Source organism: Lutra lutra, chromosome 7, assembly GCF_902655055.1.
Source record: "Lutra lutra chromosome 7, mLutLut1.2, whole genome shotgun sequence".
Lineage (NCBI taxonomy): Eukaryota > Metazoa > Chordata > Mammalia > Carnivora > Mustelidae > Lutra > Lutra lutra.
Genome location: NC_062284.1, coordinates 37328502 through 37348947, shown reverse-complemented (window position 1 = coordinate 37348947; position 20446 = coordinate 37328502). Strand labels below are relative to the sequence as shown.

Sequence of the window (20446 nt, the reverse complement as noted above, 5' to 3'; positions counted from 1 at the left end):
AAAGCACCCTGCTTTACAGTGCCTGAATTTCTGATGCTTTTGTGGAGCAAAGTAGCTTTATTTACTCTGGTCTACCTACTTCTGGACTCTATATAACAGGAAAAAAATATCTATCCTTAAGTTGTGTTAGTTTGGGTTACTATTACTAACAGCCAAGTGTCATTCTAATGGATACAGATGTCTACAATTAGAGACCAGCGGGAAGAAAAATGTTTCTACTAATTCCAGTTTAGAGAGATGAGGGCTGTGCCATGCCCTCCATCCCTGAAATGAGGTAGCACTACAACTGCCTGCTAGAGCGTAGAATCAACAGCAAAACAAAGGTCAAGGAAGAACAGGGAACTGATTAGGACTAAGTTTTCTACCCACTTGAGCAGACAGGAAGTTCAATGTAGGAACTAAATTCAGTTTCAGAAAATTAAATAGTAACATATTTTGCACTATTGAGCTCTTAGTCTGAGGCGTCTCCGAGGATTGTGTCTGAAACCATGCCAACGGCAATGGATGAGGTCTACAGGGGGTTTAGAGTGGAAGGAAGAAAAAAAATGAACTTTAAAGATCTCAAAATTCTAGTGTTTTTTTTTTGTTTTTTTTTTTAAGATTTTTTTTTTTAAGATTTTATTTATTTATTTGACAGACAGAGATCACAAGTAGGCAGAGAGGCAGGCAGAGAGAGAAGAGGAAGCAGGCTCCCCGCAGAGCAGAGAGCCGGATGCAGGACTCGATCCCATGACCCTGAGATCATGACCTGAGCCGAAGGCAGCGGCTTAACCCACTGAGCCACCCAGGCGCCCCTCAAAATTCTAGTGTTAATGGAGAGGCGGCTAACAGATATTAAGAGTGAGAAAGGATTAAAGGAGAACTTTCAAACAAGACTTTTTTTTTTGTACGCCTTAGAAATAACCAACATTAAAGTATCTTTCATAATGTTACCCTTGTTAGATTAGTTACCCAGCACCAGAGTCTTCTTGTGATTAGGGAACTATAAAATCTGTCAGACATGACTATAAAATAAGCACAATGATTCCATAGCACCGGAGGTCCTAGTTCGTTGCATTTTCCCCCCCTTTTCTTCGCTACCTTTTTTGGCGCTGCAGGTCAAGGCTTAGCTAAGCAGGTTTAGAGGGTTAAGCCTCGAGGCTGGACGTTATGGGTAGGCTTTGAAGATAGACCATTCGACAGGAAATCGCTTGTGAATTGGCACAGTGTTTAGAAATCACAAGGAGAGCATTTCAGATCCTGAATCCAAGAATGATGAGATCCCTTCAGGCCTCCCCATTTGTGGCCTCGCTCAGGCTGGGCTTTCCCCCACGAGGTCCCAAGGTCCGGCTTCTACTGGAATCAGCAGCCCTAACCCACAAGAAAGGGCTCTGATCGTTAGGCTCTGGTGAAGTTGGGATTAAGCGCTCCGATCCCAGGCGGCTAGTAAGAAGCCGAGCTCCGGAGCGGATCTGAGTGAGACTTGTTGCTGGGGAAAACCGCAGCGTTGTTTCCCAGGGGAAGGACTGACGTTCCCCGGCCTACACGGCTTGCTCGACTCGACGCCCGGGGCTGCCCGACTCTCGCAGGCAGGCACGTTCGTCAGCTTCTCCGCGCGGAAGCGGACGGCGCGCCCCCGCCACGCGCACTCCCCACGCGCACAGCCCGGCCACAAGCCTGCCTCCTACACGAGCCCCCCCACGCACGCTCTCCCCGCAGCGCGCGCCCCCAGCCCTGCGCCCCAGCACGCGCGCCGTCGGCCCTTTCCCGCCGCGCTTCCCAGTACCGCTAGCGCGCACCGGCCGGGGGAGGCGCTGCGGCCGCTGGGGGAGCGCCGCCTCCTTTTCCTCCACCTCCTCCCTCCCGCCTCCTCCCTCTTCTCCTCCTCCACCGCCTCCTCCTTCTCACTACTGTTCCCACTCCTGGGCGGGGGCGAGCGCGTCCGGTTTGCTGGAACCGTTCGGAAATGGCAACTTGCGCGGTGGAGGTGTTCGGGCTCCCGGAGGACGAGGTGCGGGGGCCGAGGGGCTGCGGGGTGGGCTTCCCTTCTCGCTGCTCATCAGCCGGACCGGAGGAGGAGGAGGCGGCCCGAGAGTCGGCTGTCAGCCCCTGTTCCCGCCGCGCGAGCTCCGGGAGCGCGCAAGGCGCCGTGGGGACCTGGGGCGGCCCGGCGCGCGGGTGTGTGGGTGTGTGGGGTGGGGGCTCGCTTTAGCGAGCGGCATTTTCTTCGCGGGGCTGAGGACTCCACAGCCCTGTCCTCCCCGAGCCGCCGCCTTCCTTGTCAGTTTCCTTCAGGAAGTGCCGAGGAGGGGCGCTAGGCTGCGAGAGTCGTGGGTGCGCGGGGAGACGCGCGGCGCCCCGCCGGCCTCTTCCTGCCACCCCCTGCCGAGGGTGCGTGCTGGGGCGGGCGGGGGGTGGATTTCCCCGGAGTTCAGCATCCCGTCCCGGCTGTGGATGAGCCTGAGCTGCCCCAGGCCCGCTGGACTTCACTTCACGGACTTTCCAATTGTCATTAGCAGTTTAGATTATCTTTTTTCGTCTGAAATTGTTTTTAACCCCCCTAACTGGAGAATGCGATGGGAAAGCAGGCAGACAGATTTTCCTCTTCGTGTTTAGCAACAAGTGTCCAGTGTGGCAAGTTCATGGTACGTTTCACTGGTCTTCAGTGATATTTAAAAAATAAAGCTGAAAAGGTACAAATACTTTGAAGAACTTCCCACAGCTGTTCGCTTTAAAAATTAAGTTCCATGATTTGAGAAGGCAAAGCTGTCCCTTCTCAGCGAAATAACTTAGGCTGGTTATGCCTGACGGTTAGTAAAAATGAGGCCATTTGGAAAGAATTATTCCGTTTTAATATGAGATGTGGCTTCTCTAAACTCCCGATGATTGTCTCAAAAATGGGAATGGGTGGGAGATGAAAAGGTATCTAGTCTAACAGTGACTAGTTCATTTGGGGGGGAAAAATCAAATTTAAGCATTTTTGTTGATTGGCTAAGCTGTCACATGTACTTATTATCAAGATTAGACCTTAACTATAATGCATCACCGTAAATTTATCTTCTGATCTCTTAGTAACTTGGTATCTTCAGATGTCTTTTACATTTATCTCGCGAGTTCTTTGTATATAAATAGTGGGCAACTTGTTTATGCAGGCAAGTTATCTCAAGAGTGTTTTGAGACTAATTGTGTGATAGATGAGAATTTAATTTCTTAATTATTGCTACCAGAAGAGAAGCAAAGTGGTGGTGGAAAAATGGTGGCAGCTTGGTAGACCCCCAGAAACAACAGTCAGTGTGTTATGGCCAGAGATGATATTCCTGCTAAAGTCCATTATTGTTCAGCAGAAGAGATCAGAGGAAAATAATGCGGTGTTGAACCTGTGATAGCTTTCTTATCCATCAGGCCTCCCTGCTTTGCTACCATAAGCTGTTCAGTGCAGATAACCTCAAACTGACATTCAACCCAATCAGGCTGGCCTTGGATTTTCTTTCCTTTTGGTTGTTATTACCCAGTGGCAGATCCTGATTTCCAGATTTCTCATTGCATTCCCTTCCAGCAGAGCCAGCTGATCCTAGAATATTGCCGAAGGCATTGTTCACTCTTCTCTCTTGGTTCAGATTCTGTGTTTTCCGTTATCTGCTTCTCACATCATGCTTCTGCCCAGATGAAATAATATGAATTATGGCATTAGTGGCTTGGTCAGTAAGCAACTGGAGCTAAAGGCCAGAAACTCCACCCGTTGAAATGAGGTGTTCATGAACTTGCATCCTGAGGGATTTGTACTTCTAGGAAGTTTCATGGCCTGGGGCCCGCTCTGTTTGCATGTTGGGGGTCCAGTTGTCAGTCCCATGACTCAGAGTTCCTTGCAGCCCTCTCTGTCTACTTTGTCCACATTAAGGAAGAGAGTTGGATCGGACGGAAGATAAGAGACATGATGATGGAGTGTTGTCTTCCACTTCTTCCCCTCCATTATTCTTTCAACAGACATTATTAACTGTCTGTTCTGTGTCATGCAGTGTGCTGTCCACCAGGGATAGAGAGAGAAAAAACAGTCCCTGCCTTTTTTTTGAAGAGCTCACAGCATGGTGGGAAAGATAAAAATCACTTGTTTTCTGGTAGAGATTGTCATCTCATCACTCTTACTTGACATTTATTTTCTGGTCCATCACAAAGTAAAAGAGGGCTCAGAAGAGCCTCCCCCCTCAGTTTTTTTTTTTTTTTTTTTTCTTAAGAAGAAAGACTGTTATTTTCTAGAACTCACAGACTACTTGGGGATAGGCAGCCCTCTGCTGTTGATTAAAAATAAGGTAGCTTTTCTGTTACAGCAGAAAGTGATGATTCTTATTTTAAATTTGAAACTGAAATGAGAAGAAAAATGAACAGACATAGGATATAAGATACTTAGAGCATTGTGATTTAACCAGTATTTTTATCCACTGAGTCACACTCTATGAGCATATTAGTGGCTCGTTGAAGTAGGCCAAAGTTTAGGTCATAATTCCTCTCTATCACTTTTCAGTGAGTTTTAGTTCTTATTCCACATATAAATGTCTTTTTGTGAGAGATGGTTTTGGCTTCATGTGCAAAATTTTGTCATTAAAGCATAACAAACTAAGGAAGTAGTGAATATAAATTATACCAGATTTGCTCTGACAGTCTCTTGGGATTAACAATAGAGACTAATTCCCACCAACCATTGGTGAGGAGGCATGTGGAAGCTCTGGACAATGGAATTTGGCATCCCTTCCAGCCTCTTTTCAGTAGACTTCCCTATTAGACAGAGGTTGGAAAGCTAAACAGCATGTTTCTCATACTTTCTGGCACTTAGCATTCTGGAAATGGGTTTTGAAATAGGTTTCCCTGTACGGCTCACTTCCTTGAGATTTGGAAAGTAGAAATCAAGTGGAGCCTAAGTTCTTGTTTCTTTGGCTTGTTCTTCTGACAAGCACAGTCATGTAGACGTTAACTTTTCCAGCAAAAGTGTTTCAATTATCTGGTAACCTGTTTTGTGAAGATTGGTAGGAAGTTTCGGAATCCGTGGTGGTGGCAGCTTCCTGATGACTAGTTGGGTACATTTGTAAAGCCAGCAGATCTGGGGGTGGCTCCTGATTCCCTGCTTTCCTGACAGAGGGTGGGAGGGGCAGAAGTGACAGTTTCCTGGGTGGGCCAGTTTGAGCTGTTTCCAGGGCCTCCAGAGGCCCAGCCTTGCAGCCTGCCCCTCCAGCTCTTCCCAATGACTTTGTAAGCAGCCAGTTCCCTGGATTGACTTCTTTCTTCTTAAAACATCTAGAGTGATGTCCATTTCCTCCACCTGAAACCTGAGGGAAGGAAAGGGAAAGCGCTGAGAGTGTCTGCTGCCAGTTTGGAAGAACAATTTGCACATGTAGAGGAAGGGGTGACTTTGGTGGGTACAGCGACAACAGTGCATAAGCAGCAGGGTAACTAAGAATGGCATCTGCTGATGCTTCTAGAACCCCGATGCTCTGCAGAAGCAGACCTGGCCTGCCCCGGCCTCACATCGAGTTCCCAAACCTCTACTCACGGCACACAAAGGAAGAGAAGCGCCGTGGAAGCCGGCTGCGTTAGCACCTCTCCCACACTCTCTTGTGTTCATTTGGCCATTGCTCCTTTTTTGCAGCTCCTTAATCCCAGCATCATCCTATTTTTCATGGGTTTCCATGGGACCAAAGAAGTGGATAAAGAGATTTTATTTTGTAGCAGTTTACATTTTAGTTATTTTAAACCAGCAGAGTTGTTCAAAGTACAGCGCAAAGAAGTCCAGATCCTCCTCGTGCTGGTTCTCCTGCTGTTGACATTCCACAACTGCTCCATAACACTTTTTGCCATTTTCATTAGTCTTTTTCTTTTCTCTTTTTTGAAGATTTATTTATTGATTTCAGAGAGAGTGAGAGAGAGCACGTGCACACGAGCAGAGAGAGGGGCAGAGGCAGAGGGAGAGAGAGAATCTCAGGGGCACTCTGTGCTGAGTGCTGAGCCCAACACGGGGCTTGATCTTATGACCCTGAGTTCAAGACCTGAGCTGAAATCGAGAGTCTGGTGCTTAACCTACTGAGCCACCTAGATGCCCCTCTAATGCCCCACCTAGGTGCCCCTCTAATGCCCCTCTTTTTCTAAACCATTTGAGGGCAAGCTGCAGATCCAGTGCCCTGTTACCTCTTAATACTTTGGTGTGTATTTTCCTAAAACAAGAACACCTTTTTTTTTTTAAACAAGCAAACTTTTTAAAAGATTTTATTTATTTAAGAGAGAGTGTGAAAGTAAGAGAGCATGAGCAGGAGGAGTGGCAGGGGGAATGGCAGAGGGAGGGAGTCTGATATGGGGCTGGATCCCAGGACCCTGGGATCATGACCCAAGCCGGAGGCAGTTCCTTAACTGACTGAGCCACTCAGGTGCCCCAACAAGAACACTTTTCTACATAACAGCTGTCCATTCCTCTAAGGCAGACAATCAGCACTGATAGGACACTACCCTCCGAAGTGCAGAGCCCATCAGTCTTTGCCAGGTGTTCTCATAATTTCTCTTTTTCCTTTCTGGTCCAAGAGCCCAGGTAGGAGCATAGGTTGTGGATACCTGCCATGGCTTTGCGGTCTCTTCTCATCTGTATGGCTCCTTGACCGTTACAGAGTACAGGCTGTAGGACCTGTAGGATGTTCCCCGGCCTGGGTCTGTTTACCGCTTTCCCAGGGCCACGGCACAGCCATGCTTTTTTCGCAGGAATCACAGAGACGATGCTGTACCTCCCGTGAGGGGTGCACGATATTGATCTGTCCATCACCGTCAATGATAACCTTGCTCACTTGATCATTTTGGTGCCCACCAGGTTTTGTTTTTTTTTTTTTTTTTTTTTTTTTTGTAATGTCACTATTTCCTCCCTCATAACCAATTAGTATCTTGTGGGGACATCTGCAGAGATTATGCCATTGGCCTGCCCTTCATCAGGTTTCCATCCAGCTCTTTTAGCATTCATTGATGACTTCCACTTGAATCAAACACCACTATTTTTTTTTAATTTCCATCTTTATTAATTGGCATTCTGTGTAAGGAGAGCTTTCCCTTTCTCCTTTATTTATATGAGCATGGATAGGTAGAATTCCACCTTATTCAATGGGTTGTAATTATTTACTATCATTAAATATTTTGTTGCTCAAATGATCACTGTTTGGTCAGTGGAAGCCCTTTCAAGGGGGTTCCTAGTTTATTGTGACAAGTCCCCATCCTTTGAACCCTCCCTGACTTTGTAGCAGCAGACACTCCAGACTCCTCTTGTATTTTGCCTACCCCCCTGCTGTCTGGAACCAGCCATTCCTCCTAGGAACACTGGTGCCATTTAGGAGAAAAGGCCTTTTAGAGGCCAAGGTCGGGGTCTTCAGTGTGCTCAGTACTGTTGAATGTCATTGCTCTTTAGCCATCTCAGCAGTTAAGAAATGTGTGTGTGTGTGTACACACACATAAATGTATATCACTTTCTATATCAATCTGTATACGTGTATTTAAAAATCATGAATTCGTATCAGTTTTTGAATTCAAATCTAATGCCTCAGGGTTCTTTCCAGCCCTAAGTACCTTCTCTACCAGTAAAAATTCTGACTTTTATTATTGTCATTATTTTTACTTATTTGCCTGGTCTCTTTACTTATGTTTTCGATGTCCCTGATTTCCCAAGCACTCAGGCATCTCCCCTGTCTACCACTTTCCACTTTAGTAGGAGGACTGCGGGGGCCCAGAGTCGCAGGGGCCCGGTGCCAGTGGGCACCAACGGCTGCGTCTCTGCATGGCACCGCCCTTTTCCTCTCCTGCCCCAGGCTGATGAGCCTGCTGACCATGAACCTCCATGAGACTGCCTCCTCCACCCAAGCCCTGCCTAAGCTGGGCCTGACGTTGATTCCTCTGCACCAGGACGAGATTAGAAGGGACTGTATGTATGTATCTTTTTACAGTTAACTATTAGTAATTCATCTATCATATAGGAATAGGATCTTGGAGCTGGAAGGCACCATAAATAAATCACTTAGGGTAAACAGGGGTATAGAAAATAAAATTTGACTAGGATGGAATTCTGGCTTTGTCACTCTCGGTGATTCAGCCTAGGTATTTGACATCTGTTGGAGCAGGATACTTACATCAGCTGATTCCCCCTTTCCTAGCTGTGCCTGGTATTAAGAATATTCTGTAGTACTGAGAAAATGTAAGATTGCTGATCTGAATGGCTAAACCCACGGTCTACTGAATTCTGTGGCCATCGGTGTTACTGACCTTTCACTTGTTAGTCTGGCTCCGGTTGCTAATCCTATCAAAATTTTGAGAGGATAAATGGAGGGAGAAGATAGGAGAAGAAATTCAGGGAGAGAGACAGCACAAACAAATGGGAAAAGGCTTTGATAAGACTTTTCTGAAGTCTTGAGGAATTAATATGTCTGTAGTGCAACATCATAGCCCCATGGCCTGACCCAAACGTTTGGCTTCTTCCCATATGAGATGTGCTCTGGCAATGAATGTGAACAATCACATCATATTTTCATGCCAAATCATATTTTCTGCCTGAAGTAAATCCTGCAGAAGTTTTTTTAGTGTTTGCTGGTAATAAGCCTCCTTGGTTTTGTTTTTGCATAAAGATGCTTTCATGAAAATATCCTCCTTTAAGGTAAAAGCATCAGCCTAAATATATTCAGAGCTGCCTCTAATTAAATGCCTGCTGTATTCCAAGCACCAGGTCACATGTTCTCATATTTTAGTTGTAATCATCCAAACAGTTTTGCAGAAGTAGATAGTGTTATCTCCATTTTACAGATAAGGAATGTGAGATTGTGATTTGCTCAAGGACTTGGTCCTATTAGGTAGCTAGCTGATCTGGGCTTGAATCTCAGATTTCTTTAATACCAAAGACTTGGTCTTTCCACTGTCCTTCTGCAAATAGTTGTCCAAATGGAAGAATTTAACAGAAGAGACTCTCTTCTGTTGAAGGTGACAAATGTAACATGTGCAGAATTAACTTGTAATCATTCTTATGTTCTTCCACCTCTTCTGTCTTTTTTGTTAGTAGATTTTAGCTGGACCTTTGAAGTACTTGAATTCTGTTTGCTTAAGTATTTGTTGAACATTTACTATGGGTGAGGCATTTGGATCAGGCCATGAGGTGATAGTGATGAATGACAGACCTCACTGAATTTATCACCTACAGGAAGAAAAGGACAGTAAATACGGAATCACACAAACATTTTATAGGTGTGAAGGAAAAGGAAGGTGAGGTAAAGGTATATAACAGGAACGATGAATTCATCTTCCATGGTATGAAGGAGGGGAGAGAGTAATAAGGAAGGGCTGAGGAAGTCACCTTTAAGATGAACGTAAGGCTGAATAGGGGTTAGCGAGGCGAAGACTGGGGCAAAGGAGCCTTCCAGGAAGGCAGAAATAACTGCGTGTGCAGAAGGTAAGATGGAGAGGAAGATGAAGACTAGGGTGGTGGTGTCAGGTGAGTGTGGAGAGGAGGGAAGAGCAGAGCCCGGGCAGGCAGATGAGGGAAACTCGCCAAACATGTGTGTGGACAGCACACGCACACGCACATGCACACACACACATCATCATCATCATCATCACTAATACCTTTTTAGAGTTACTATTTGTTCCTCAGATATTTAACTTTTTCTCTATTTGTTATTTATGTCTTGTCACATCTCTGGCTTTCCATCTAGGATCACTATTTTCTGCCTGAAGTACATCCTGCAGAAGTTTTTTTAGTGTTTGCTGGTAATAAACTTCCTTGGTTTTTGTTTTTGTCTGATAATATCTTTTTTTTTTTTTTTTTTTTTTTGACAGAGAGAGATCACAAGTAGACGGAGAGGAAGGCAGAGAGAGAGAGAGAGGGAAGCAGGCTTCTTGCTGAGCAGAGAGCCCCATGTGGGACTCGATCCCAGGACCCTGAGATCATGACCTGAGCCGAAGGCAGTGGCTTAACCCACTGAGCCACCCAGGCGCCCCTGATAATATCTTTATTTTGTTTTTCTTCTTTTCTTGGGCAGGGCTTCAGAAGGGGAGTGTAGTAAAACTTACAAACAGCGAAATGCAGATTTTTAAACATACACTTTGACATACAGTGCGCATGTAACACACAACCCAATTAAGATACAGAATATTTTCATCACTCCAGGGGCACCTGGGAGGCTCAGTCAATTAAGTGTCTGCCTTTGGCTCAGGTCATGATCCCGGGGTCCTGGGATGGAGCCCCACATTGGGCTCCCTGCTCACTCTCTCTCAAATAAATGAAATATTAAAAAAAAAAAATTCCATCACTCCAGAATGTCCTCTTGGGCCCTCTTCCAGTCAACTTCCCACTTCACTCTCCAGAGGCAACCTTTTATCACCATGCTTATCCTTTGGCCTGTCCTGGAACTCCATAGAAATGGAATCATATAGTATGCATTCTTTTGTATCTGGCTCCTTTCATCTAACATAATGTTTTTCAGTCACCCATGGGGTTGTTTGTAAAAGCAACTCATTCATTTTATTGCTGAGTAGTATTCCATTGTATGAATATACCAGATCTTTATCCATTCTCCTTTTGACAGACACTCCCATTGTTCCCAGCTTTTGGCTACTGTGACTAAACCTACTGTGAACATTCATCTACAAATCTTATGAAAATTTCTTTCCCACAAACATATTTAATAAGCTTGATGTGTATCTTTCCAGAGGCATTTCATGTACAAAGAAGTGTGCATGGTGCTATCACATGTAAGAGTAGTGTTAAAATGTGACGGGACAAGGAGCTGTTCTTTTTCAGAAATTATATGGTTCTGATCAAATAACTAAAGTTACAGTTTTCTAGTTGGGGAATAGTCCCTCAGCTGCATTAATGATAGCCCTTCCCTGTCTTACCTTCATGCTCTACATGTGGGTCTCAACTTTAGTGTTCATCAGAATCACCTGGAAAGTTTGTTAAACCAGAGACTACTGTCCCCATCAGACTGTCTGATTCAGTAGACGTGGGGCCTGAAAACGTGTGTTTTGATAAATTCCCATGTGCTCCTACCACTGGTCCAGGGAATATTCTTTGAGAACCACAGCTGGTCCTAAATCTAAGGATACTGGGTATTCTAGTTTGTCATGATTACTACTGCCAAACACTGCTTTGACCATGTAAGCAAATCCATAGCGCTTATACACTACACCTTTACTGGGACTGTCCTCATTTCATGTATTTTCCAGTAAGTGATCTAGCATTGACATTTCAAGTCAGTTTACACAGCAGAGGAACAAAACTGCTGGCAGTCCTCAGGTTCAGATTTTTAGTTTTGAAAATATGGTCACCATAAATGATCTAACATGTTGCCAAAAAAAAAAAAAGGAGAAAGATAAGAAATACATCCTTCCTTTCTACTCTAGCAGTTTTTAAAATAAATATGCGGTGTTTATATTATTGCATTGTGTGAGTACAGTAGTCACATCAGAACCCTTATGTCATGTTTATAACTAGTGCACATTTTTTTGTTCGCTTTAGTTTTCTATATACGTGTCACAAATTTGCAAACTGTCTGACGAAGCTTTAGAACTACTCAATGCAGATGTTATATCTATATATATGTATAATGGATGCTATCCATTCCCTTTTCTTCATTCTAGTTGGAGACAGCCTCTTGCTCTGTCGCACCCATCTGAACTACTTCCACTCTACACCTGCTTTGTAGCCGTCCCCTGCAGACTTCCATGTGCTGTTCTTGTGAGAATTCTCTTGAACTCTTTTCTCCATTGGAGCTACCGTTTCCTTAATCTCTTATCTTTAGTTAGTCCTTTCTCCTAACTTACTCCCTCATTTGCTGACGTACATTATCTGTATAGTGGGCAGGTACTGTTGACTGGACTGTTTGGAGATAGGGTTATTTCCCAGTGGGACTCCCACATATAAATATTTATAACACTTGGTTCCTCTCCCCCCACCCCTCTGCCACGTCATCAGTTTCCTCAGAGAGAAGTCTTCCAGCCTTATTTTTGGGCGCTGTCGATCTGGCAGCCAGTGTTCTGGGCTCACTGTGCAAACTTGCCCCTGCTTTCCATAAAGTGCCTTATTCCTACTTTCAGCTACTTCAGAAAGCTTTGAGGTTAATCAAGAATTTGTCAGCCCCTGCTATGTGCCAATTATTCTGCTGGGTTCCACAGAGAATACCAAGATAATGAAAAGATAAACTTCTTGAGCTTCAAAATCTCACAATTTTAATAGTGGGAAAAGACACATCGTTATCTCCTCAGACAGGAGACCACATGTGATAAGTGCTATAGAAAGGGGCCTTTAACAGCAAAAGGGGAAAATTCGGTTTCAGCTATGAAGGCTTATAGAAAAAATAGTATTTGGACTTAGAAGGAAGGACAAGTCTTTAAAAAAAACTACAATTTAATTTTTTTTAAAGATTTTATTTATTTACCTAACAGAGATCGCAAATAGGCAGCAGGTGGGGGTGGGGGGGGATCAGGCTCCCCGCTGAGCAGAGAGCCCGAGGCGGGACTCAATCCCAGGACCCTGGAATCACGACCTGAGCCGAAGGCAGAGACTTCTGAGACACCCAGGCACCCCTACAATTTAAAAAATTTTTAAAAAGATCTTATTTATTTATTTGACAGAGAGTGAGAGAGAAAGAGAGCAAACAACAGAGGGTGGTAGCGGGGTGGGGGGAGCAAGTTCCCTGCTGAGCAAGAAGCCTGATGTAGGTTTAGGACTCCATCCCAGGACCCTGGGATCATGACCTCAGCCAAAACTGAGAGTCAGGTGCTCAACCAACAGAGCCAGCCAGGCACCCCTATCATCTCATTATTTTATTTCATTTTTAAGAATAGTTATTATCGCTGTTGTATATTTCTTTCTAATCTTTATCCATCAGCATATATTTTTATAGTTATCATAGAATAGATACCACTCTGCATCCTGATTTTTTCTAGTTAACATGATACAACATGTAATATTAATAATACATTTTAAATGGTTGCTCAAGGGGCAAGTGGGTGGCTCAGTGGTTAAAAGCCTCTACCTTCGGCTTAGGTCATGATCTCAGGGTCCTGAGATCGAGCCCCACATTGGGCTCTCTGCTCAGCGGGGAGCCTGCTTCCTCCTCTCTCTCTCTCTGCCTGCCTCTGTGCCTGCTTGTGATCTCTCTCTCTCTGTCAAATAAATAAATAAAATCTTTAAAAATAAATAAATAAATAAATAAATAAATAAATAAATAAATGGTTGCTCAGATGATACAGGGTTTTAACAATGAAGAGGTAGGGGATGGAGAAGACTATCCCAGGTAGAGGGAGTCCAACTTGTGTAAAATCTCAGAGGTAAGTAGACACAGGGTATCTTTTTTAAGAAGTAGACTGACTGGAGGTGTGAGAAGGGAGTTAGGTATGGGAGGGAGGCAACAGAAGGCTGGGAGAAGGATGAAGAGAGGAACAAAAATTCTTCTAAGACGTGTGAGAGATGGAAAGATTTAAAGCTCTACATTACCTATTCCTGAAGATTAGTAGCTGTTTTCATGAATTGTGGAGATATCTCAGGCCTGGAAAGCCATTTTTAATTCCTATAGCCTTCTACATTGATAATGCATTGTCATTTTGTTTTCACTGTCGTCGAGAAAAAACACATATTTTTGGCTAGGATTTGTAACTTTCCCATATCACTTTCATAGATCAAGAAAGATTTCTTAGGAGTAGAAGGGGAAGTCTCAAACTTTAAAGAAGAGCTGTGATCTATTCGGGGATAATGTTCCTGTTTTGAATAAGGAGAGGATGTTTAATTTTCATTTCTTTTTTCCTCATTTGAGCACTGTCCACATCTCTATTTTTTTATTAATTATTTTTATTAACATATAATGTATTATTTGCCCCAGGGGTACAGGTCTGTCAATCATCAGGCTTACACACTTCACAGCACTCACCATATCACATACCCTCCCAATGTCCATAACCCAACCACCCTCACCACACCCCACCTCCCCCCAGCAACCCTTAGTTTGTTTTGTGAGATTAAGTGTCTTATGGCTTGTCTCCCTCCCGGTCCCATCTTGTTTGATTTTTTCCTTCCCTATTCCCCAAACCCCCCCACTCTGCCTCTCAACTTCCTCGTATCAGGGAGAGCATATGATAATTGTCTAGTTCCATCTATGTCATTGCAAAAGGCAAGATTTCATTTCTTTTGATGGCTGCATAGTATTCCATTGTATATATACATCACATCTTCTTTATCCATTCATCTGTTGATGGACTTCTGGGCTCTTTCCACAGCTTGGCTTTTGTGGGTATTGCTGCTGTGAACATTGGGGTGCGTGTGCCCCTTCGGATCACTACATTTGTATCTTTAGGGTAAATACCCAGTAGTGTGATTACTGGGTCATAGGGCAGCTCTATTTTCAACTTTTTGAGGAACCTCCACACCGTTTTCCAGAGTGGCTGCACCAGCTTGCATTCCCACCAACAGCGTAGGAGGGTTCCCCTTTCTCCGCATCCTCGCCAGCATCTGTTGTTTCCTGACTTGTTAATTTTAGCCTATTCTGACTGGTGTGAGGTGGAATCTCATCGTGGTTTTTTTTTTTTTTTTAAAGATTTTATTTATTTATTTGACAGAGAGAGATCACAAGTAGACGGAGAGGCAGGCAGAGAGAGAGAGAGAGAGGGAAGCAGGCTTCTTGCTGAGCAGAGAGCCCAATGTGGGACTCGATCCCAGGACCCTGAGATCATGACCTGAGCCGAAGGCAGCGGCTTAACCCACTGAGCCACCCAGGTGCCCCTCATCGTGGTTTTGATTCATACTTCCCAGATGCCAAGGAGGCCAGTATTACCTTGATCCCAAAACCAGACAAAGACCCCACCAAAAAGAAGAATTACAGACCAATATCCTTGATGAACACGTCTCTATTAACAGTGCTTTGAATACCATGTTTCCAAAGATACTGAAGAGTTCAGTCTCTCGTTGCAGCATTTATGTTCTTCTTTAGTTTCAAAGATGCTGTGACATACTATGATTTCTGCTTATGGTTATGATTGCAAAGGCTCGTTTGGCAATTTTTTAGCATTAATTTATAAAATGCACTTAAGTGAATGAAAATATGAAAATAAAGTGCTTCTTATTTAGTTTTATGACAAAATCTTAATATAGCTTCACATCAGTTAACCACAACACCCCAAATAACTAGTTCTGATATTTGTGGTAAGAAATGCAAGGAGAAAATTTAAAAGCTAAATGTGTTTGTGGCTGTGAGTAATTTATCACTCCCTGAGTTTTTTAAATTAACACATGTTAATATTTTTCTCTAGGAGACTTCTAGGGGATAGTTTCTGTAGAGGTTCCACTAATATGGAGTGACTTCTTAGGAGGGGTGTGGTAGTCTCTTTCCTCAATTAAGTTTAAATATAAATTATAAATACTTGTCTGTGTTAAAAAAGTTGGGATTATCAAATAACATTATTTGCTGATGGCACTTTTGATTACACTTTACCACTTGAAAAAGTTTATTTTTATTTATTAAGTCATCACGGAAAAGACTTCTAATTTTCAGAATTCAGTGTTGGAGATCTTTACCTATGTAATAAAGAACAGGCATTTCCCAGTCAACTGGGAGATGAGAAATTGGCTGTTCAGGCAAATAGAATACTTTAATGGGCCTATTTAACCAGTGGGACTTTTCCAGGAAGAAACGGTGACTGCAAATCTCTTCAAATTTTTGGGAATAAGTCCCTGCAGAAAACTGAAATTTCAGTTCACATATTTTCCTCTCTAAATTTTATTTTTTGTCTTTATTCTGATACCTGAGGATTCCCCCCGCCCTTTTTTTTTTTTTTTTTTTTTTTTTTTTTGCAAAATCAGCTATGTATTTAGTTTTATTTGGGGCTAGAGGAAACTTATATTTTATCTAACATCTTCAGTAAGCATTTTGTATTATCTGAATTTGTCATCTGAGTTTTGGAGTTAATAGAATATTTCCATGATCATATTTATTCAATGAAACCTCCAGAAATGAGGGTGGTTGTAAGCATTTAGAAGTAGAAGACTGAAATAAATATTCCATGATATGTGTATTTTCGCCTTCGCAGGCCTCTGCTCACAAGGGAATATGACTAACTACTTGCCAATGGAATGACTGTATAATAGAATCCCTTAGGTTGCTATCTGTTGGGCAACATCTATTTCGTATTTGTTGATCTTATAAATGCTCTTGTGAATACTGTTATGCTTATGTCCTTGAGTACATTAGTGAGAGTGTATCTAGGGGATAGACCTAAAAGAGGAATTTCTGGGTTATTGATTTAGAACTTTGGTAGATTCTGCAAAGGTCTCTTCAAAACGATTCTTCAATTTATACTTCCTACCAACAGCATATTAGAGTTTTCCCTGGTTACTAGTGAGATTGGTAATCTTTTCATGTGTTTACTGTCCATTCTCTGTAATTTCTTATGTTGTTTATATTTTACTTACTAATTTTTAGGATTTTTAAAAATATATTCTGGATAATCATAATTTGTCAATGGTACACATTTTAGATACTTCCTCCTTGTCTTCTCATTTTGTTCATGGCATCTCTTCTCATACAAAGGGTATATAATTTTAATGTCAAATCTAACCACTTTTCCTATTAGAGTTTGTATTTTTTAAAATCCTTTCCTACTTCACTGTCATAGAAATATTCTAAAATTTCCTATGAAATTTTTAAAGTTTTCTTTTTTGCTTATAAGACTTTAATATAGCTGGAATTGGTTTTTGTATAGAGTATAAGATAGTGATTGAATGTTATTATTTACTTCTGTACTCATTTTTACTCTTCCCTATGAATTTTACAATTTTTTGTTAAAACCCATGACAAAAATCTGGGTGCGGAGAGTTGGAATTGAATTTATAGGTTACTTTGGAGAAAATGACAATAATATGGAATATTTCCATCCATGAACGCAGTGAATTTCTTCATTTATTTAGGTCTTCTTTGTGTTCTTCAATAAGTTTTTATCATTTTATCCATAAAAGTTCTTTACATTACTCATTAAGTCTGTTTCTTTGTGTCTGATAGTTTTGCTTAGTTGAGGATTTTTTAAAATACGCATTCTGTTTTATAATATTTTCTTATCTTTTAATTTTGAACAATTTAAAATCTACAGGACAATTAAAATAGTAGTATAATGAACACCTGTATACCCCCCGCTAGGTCCACAAATTGCTAACAGTTTACTTATTCCCTTTATTTACATACATGCACACACACACACACACATTCAATTTTTTATTTGCTGAAACATTAAAGAGTAAATTGTACTTTATCACACTGTATCCCTAAATATTTCAATATGTATCTCAAAGAACATCCTTATATAAAACCTTATAATGGTATGATACCCAGGAAATTTAATACTTGATTTATTACAGTATCAATATACTATGGTTTTATTTAATGTGTAATCTACTGAATGGGATTTTTAAAATAATGAACATGGGGGAAAACAAGAGAGAGAGGCAAACCAAGAAATTGACTCTTAACTATAGAGAATAAATTGATGGTTACCAGAGAGGAGGTGGGCAGGGGGATGGGTTAAATAGGTGATGGGGATTAAAGAGTGCACTTGTGGTGAACACTGGTTGTTTTATGTGAGAGCTGAATTACTAAATCGTACACCTGAAGTTAATATTATACTATATGTTTACTAACTGAAATTTAAATTAAACCTTAAAAAAATAGCTTTCTAAATAGTTATTACAAATGATTATAAGCTCTTGATTTTGTGTTATTGTGTACATAGCAACAATGAAAATATTAGTACTAAGAATTTGGCTGCAGATTTTCTTGGAAGCAATGATAAATTCTTAGTGTAATAATTTAACTCTAGTGTTTTTGGCTTTTCTCTGTAGACAATCAAGTTATCTAGAAATAACAATATAGTTTTTATTTTCTCTTCTATATATTAATGAAATTAATTTTTAAAAAAGAATCCTCCAAGTAATTTTAAAATCCTGCTTACTTTATTTGATATGTATATATTTAAAGGTATGTGTCTTAGATATGTTTAAAAGTACATGAAAATAACATATAAATTTTTGTATTTTAGGAAAATTCACGAATTGTGAGGGTCAAAGTTATAGCTGGAATAGGCCTTGCCAAAAAGGATATCTTGGGAGCTAGGTAAGTATGTTAAGTTGGCTTGTAATTTCAAACTGCACTGATTGATAATTTTTTTTGGAACTTTGATGAGATGAATAATTGGATAATATTATTGGTAAACTATTGTGCAAAATGGAATAATTATATTTCCAACTGGTATTTCCAATAAATTCCTGTATCTACCACATGGCAATGGTGGGGAATCTGGAAGGAATAGACCAAGAGAGTAGATTCCCAATCTGTGTCTGCCTGTCTGCTGACCCTGAATCACACATGTGATAGCAGATTCAAAGCAACTTGGCTAAAGACAAAAGATCTGAATAGAGATAAGAGTTGCTGTCTAAGAAACATGGTTGTGGTTCTTATCTAGAGAAGATAATTAATTGGATGATAAAATAAAACCAATAATCATCAGAGAAAAATTGCAGAATCCAGAATCTCTACAGCTTATAATGTCCAGGATATAATCCAAAATTATTTGATCTATAAAGAATCAGGAAAATGGAACACATTCTCAGTAGAAAAAGAAAATGTGCTCAAAAACATGTTTATACCTGATATTGTACCACTAAAGATTAGAAATCTCAAGAATGAGATAGAAACTATAAAAAATGAAAATTCTAGAACTGAAAATTATAATATTTGAAATTATAAATCAGGTAGGATTAACAGCAGAATTCAGACAAAGAGGAAAACTTAATTGAACTAAAAACTAGATCAGTAGAAATTATTTCCTAACTAACAAATGAGAGACATGGAGCACCTGGGTGGGTCAGTCACTTAAGTGTCCAACTCTTGATCTTGGCTCAGGTCTTGATCTCAAGGTGGGGAGATCTCTGTCTTGTTTCTCCTCCCCAGTTCCTCCCATTTCTGAGATCTATAAGTAACAGACCTTGTGCTTTACCTCCTTTATGTGGGTATATTAAAAGCACCTTCAATCAAAATGACCCTGGGGCTTTCACTTCCCCAAAGTGGGAGCTCAGATGCTGAGGGAGCTTCCTGTCCAACCCCTTGTGGGTGGTTTATTCCTCTTCACTCAGTAGATCCTAATCTGCATATTCTTAATTTAATACACTAGCTCCAGGCCCTCAACACAGCTATGGACCTGTCTACTAAACTAAGTAAATGTTTAGTAGAGTGGTTCAATATTAAATGTAAGTAGAATAAAAAATTAAGGGTGTGTCTTATAATATCTATGTAAACCACTAAAAGTAATGTAAAGAATTATTGATAAAAAGCCAACAGACATTTTTAGATGAAATTCCTGAAAAAGTGAAATAATTAAATAAAAGCCCAGGAATGGAAGAATAAATGATCTAAATGATCCAAAAAAAAAAAAAAAAAAAGGGAAGAAGAAGAAGAAATAGAAAAAGAATAAAAGAGGAAGGAGAAGAATAGAAAACTTGTTATAAATTGGTAGACCTAAATCTAATCTTACCAATAATAGTATTAAACATTTATGGACAAATATGAGGCAGAGGTTGTTAGAATGAATTGAAAAACAAGACCCAATTACATGTTGTTTATAAAAGATACATTTAAAAGAGACACAGTTAAGGAGAAATAAAATGGACCCAAAGAAATATGCCACACAGTAAGAATAAGAAGATGAACTGGATTTATTAATATCTGATAAAATAGATTTCAACACCAGAAATTATTTGCAGACATGTCATAACAACAAAAGAGTAACCAGGAGGCCATAACAATCATAAATCACAAATAAATTATAAAACAATCACAAGTATGTACCTATGAATAGAGCTTAAAAATATATGAAATAACACTGGACAGAGTTAAAAGGATACATTAAAAAATTCCACAATCATAGTGGGGACATCAACAGCTCTCTCAGCAATAGATGAAACAACTAGATTAGGAAATCAACAAAAGCACAAATTCGGACAATATTATGAACAACTTCAACATAAGGAACACTGTTTCTAACAATTGCACATATACACTCTTTTCAAGTGGATGTAGTACATTCACCAGCATGGCCCATAAATGTATTATTTCTCTATTTCTGCAAGATGGATTACCATAAAATTAGCTTAAAAGAACAAACACTTATTATCTCAGTTTCTATGGGTCAGAATCCTTGCATGGTTTAGCTTTGTTGTCTGCTTCAGGGTCTCAAATAACTGCAGTCAAAGTATTAGCTAGGGGTATGGCCTCATCTGAGGCTTCTTTGGGGGAAGAATCCACTTTCAAACTCATGTAGTTATTGATAGCATTCAGTTCCTTTCAGCTGCCAGACTGAGGGCTTCATTTTTGCTGGCTATCAGCCAGAGGCCACCCTAAGTTCCTTACTGTATGACCTTCATATGGCAGCTTGC

The 20446-nt window shown here is 41.0% G+C and overlaps 1 protein-coding gene across 3 annotated transcripts in view; it reads left to right on the top strand.

The window, feature by feature from the left end:
• Positions 1-1840: 1840 nt before the first annotated feature.
• NEDD4 (NEDD4 E3 ubiquitin protein ligase) overlaps positions 1841-20446 on the top strand; it is a 129369-nt gene continuing 110763 nt past the window's right edge. Inside the window, exons 1-2 of one of the 3 annotated variants that reach the window (XM_047735900.1) lie at positions 1841-1990; positions 18055-18128. In XM_047735900.1, the coding sequence (XP_047591856.1) occupies positions 1946-1990; positions 18055-18128 (119 nt within the window). In that variant the 5' untranslated portion in view covers positions 1841-1945. Of the gene's footprint in view, positions 1991-18054; positions 18129-20446 lie in introns of those variants that run through there. The other 2 variants (XM_047735898.1, XM_047735899.1) reach the window with 2 other exon arrangements.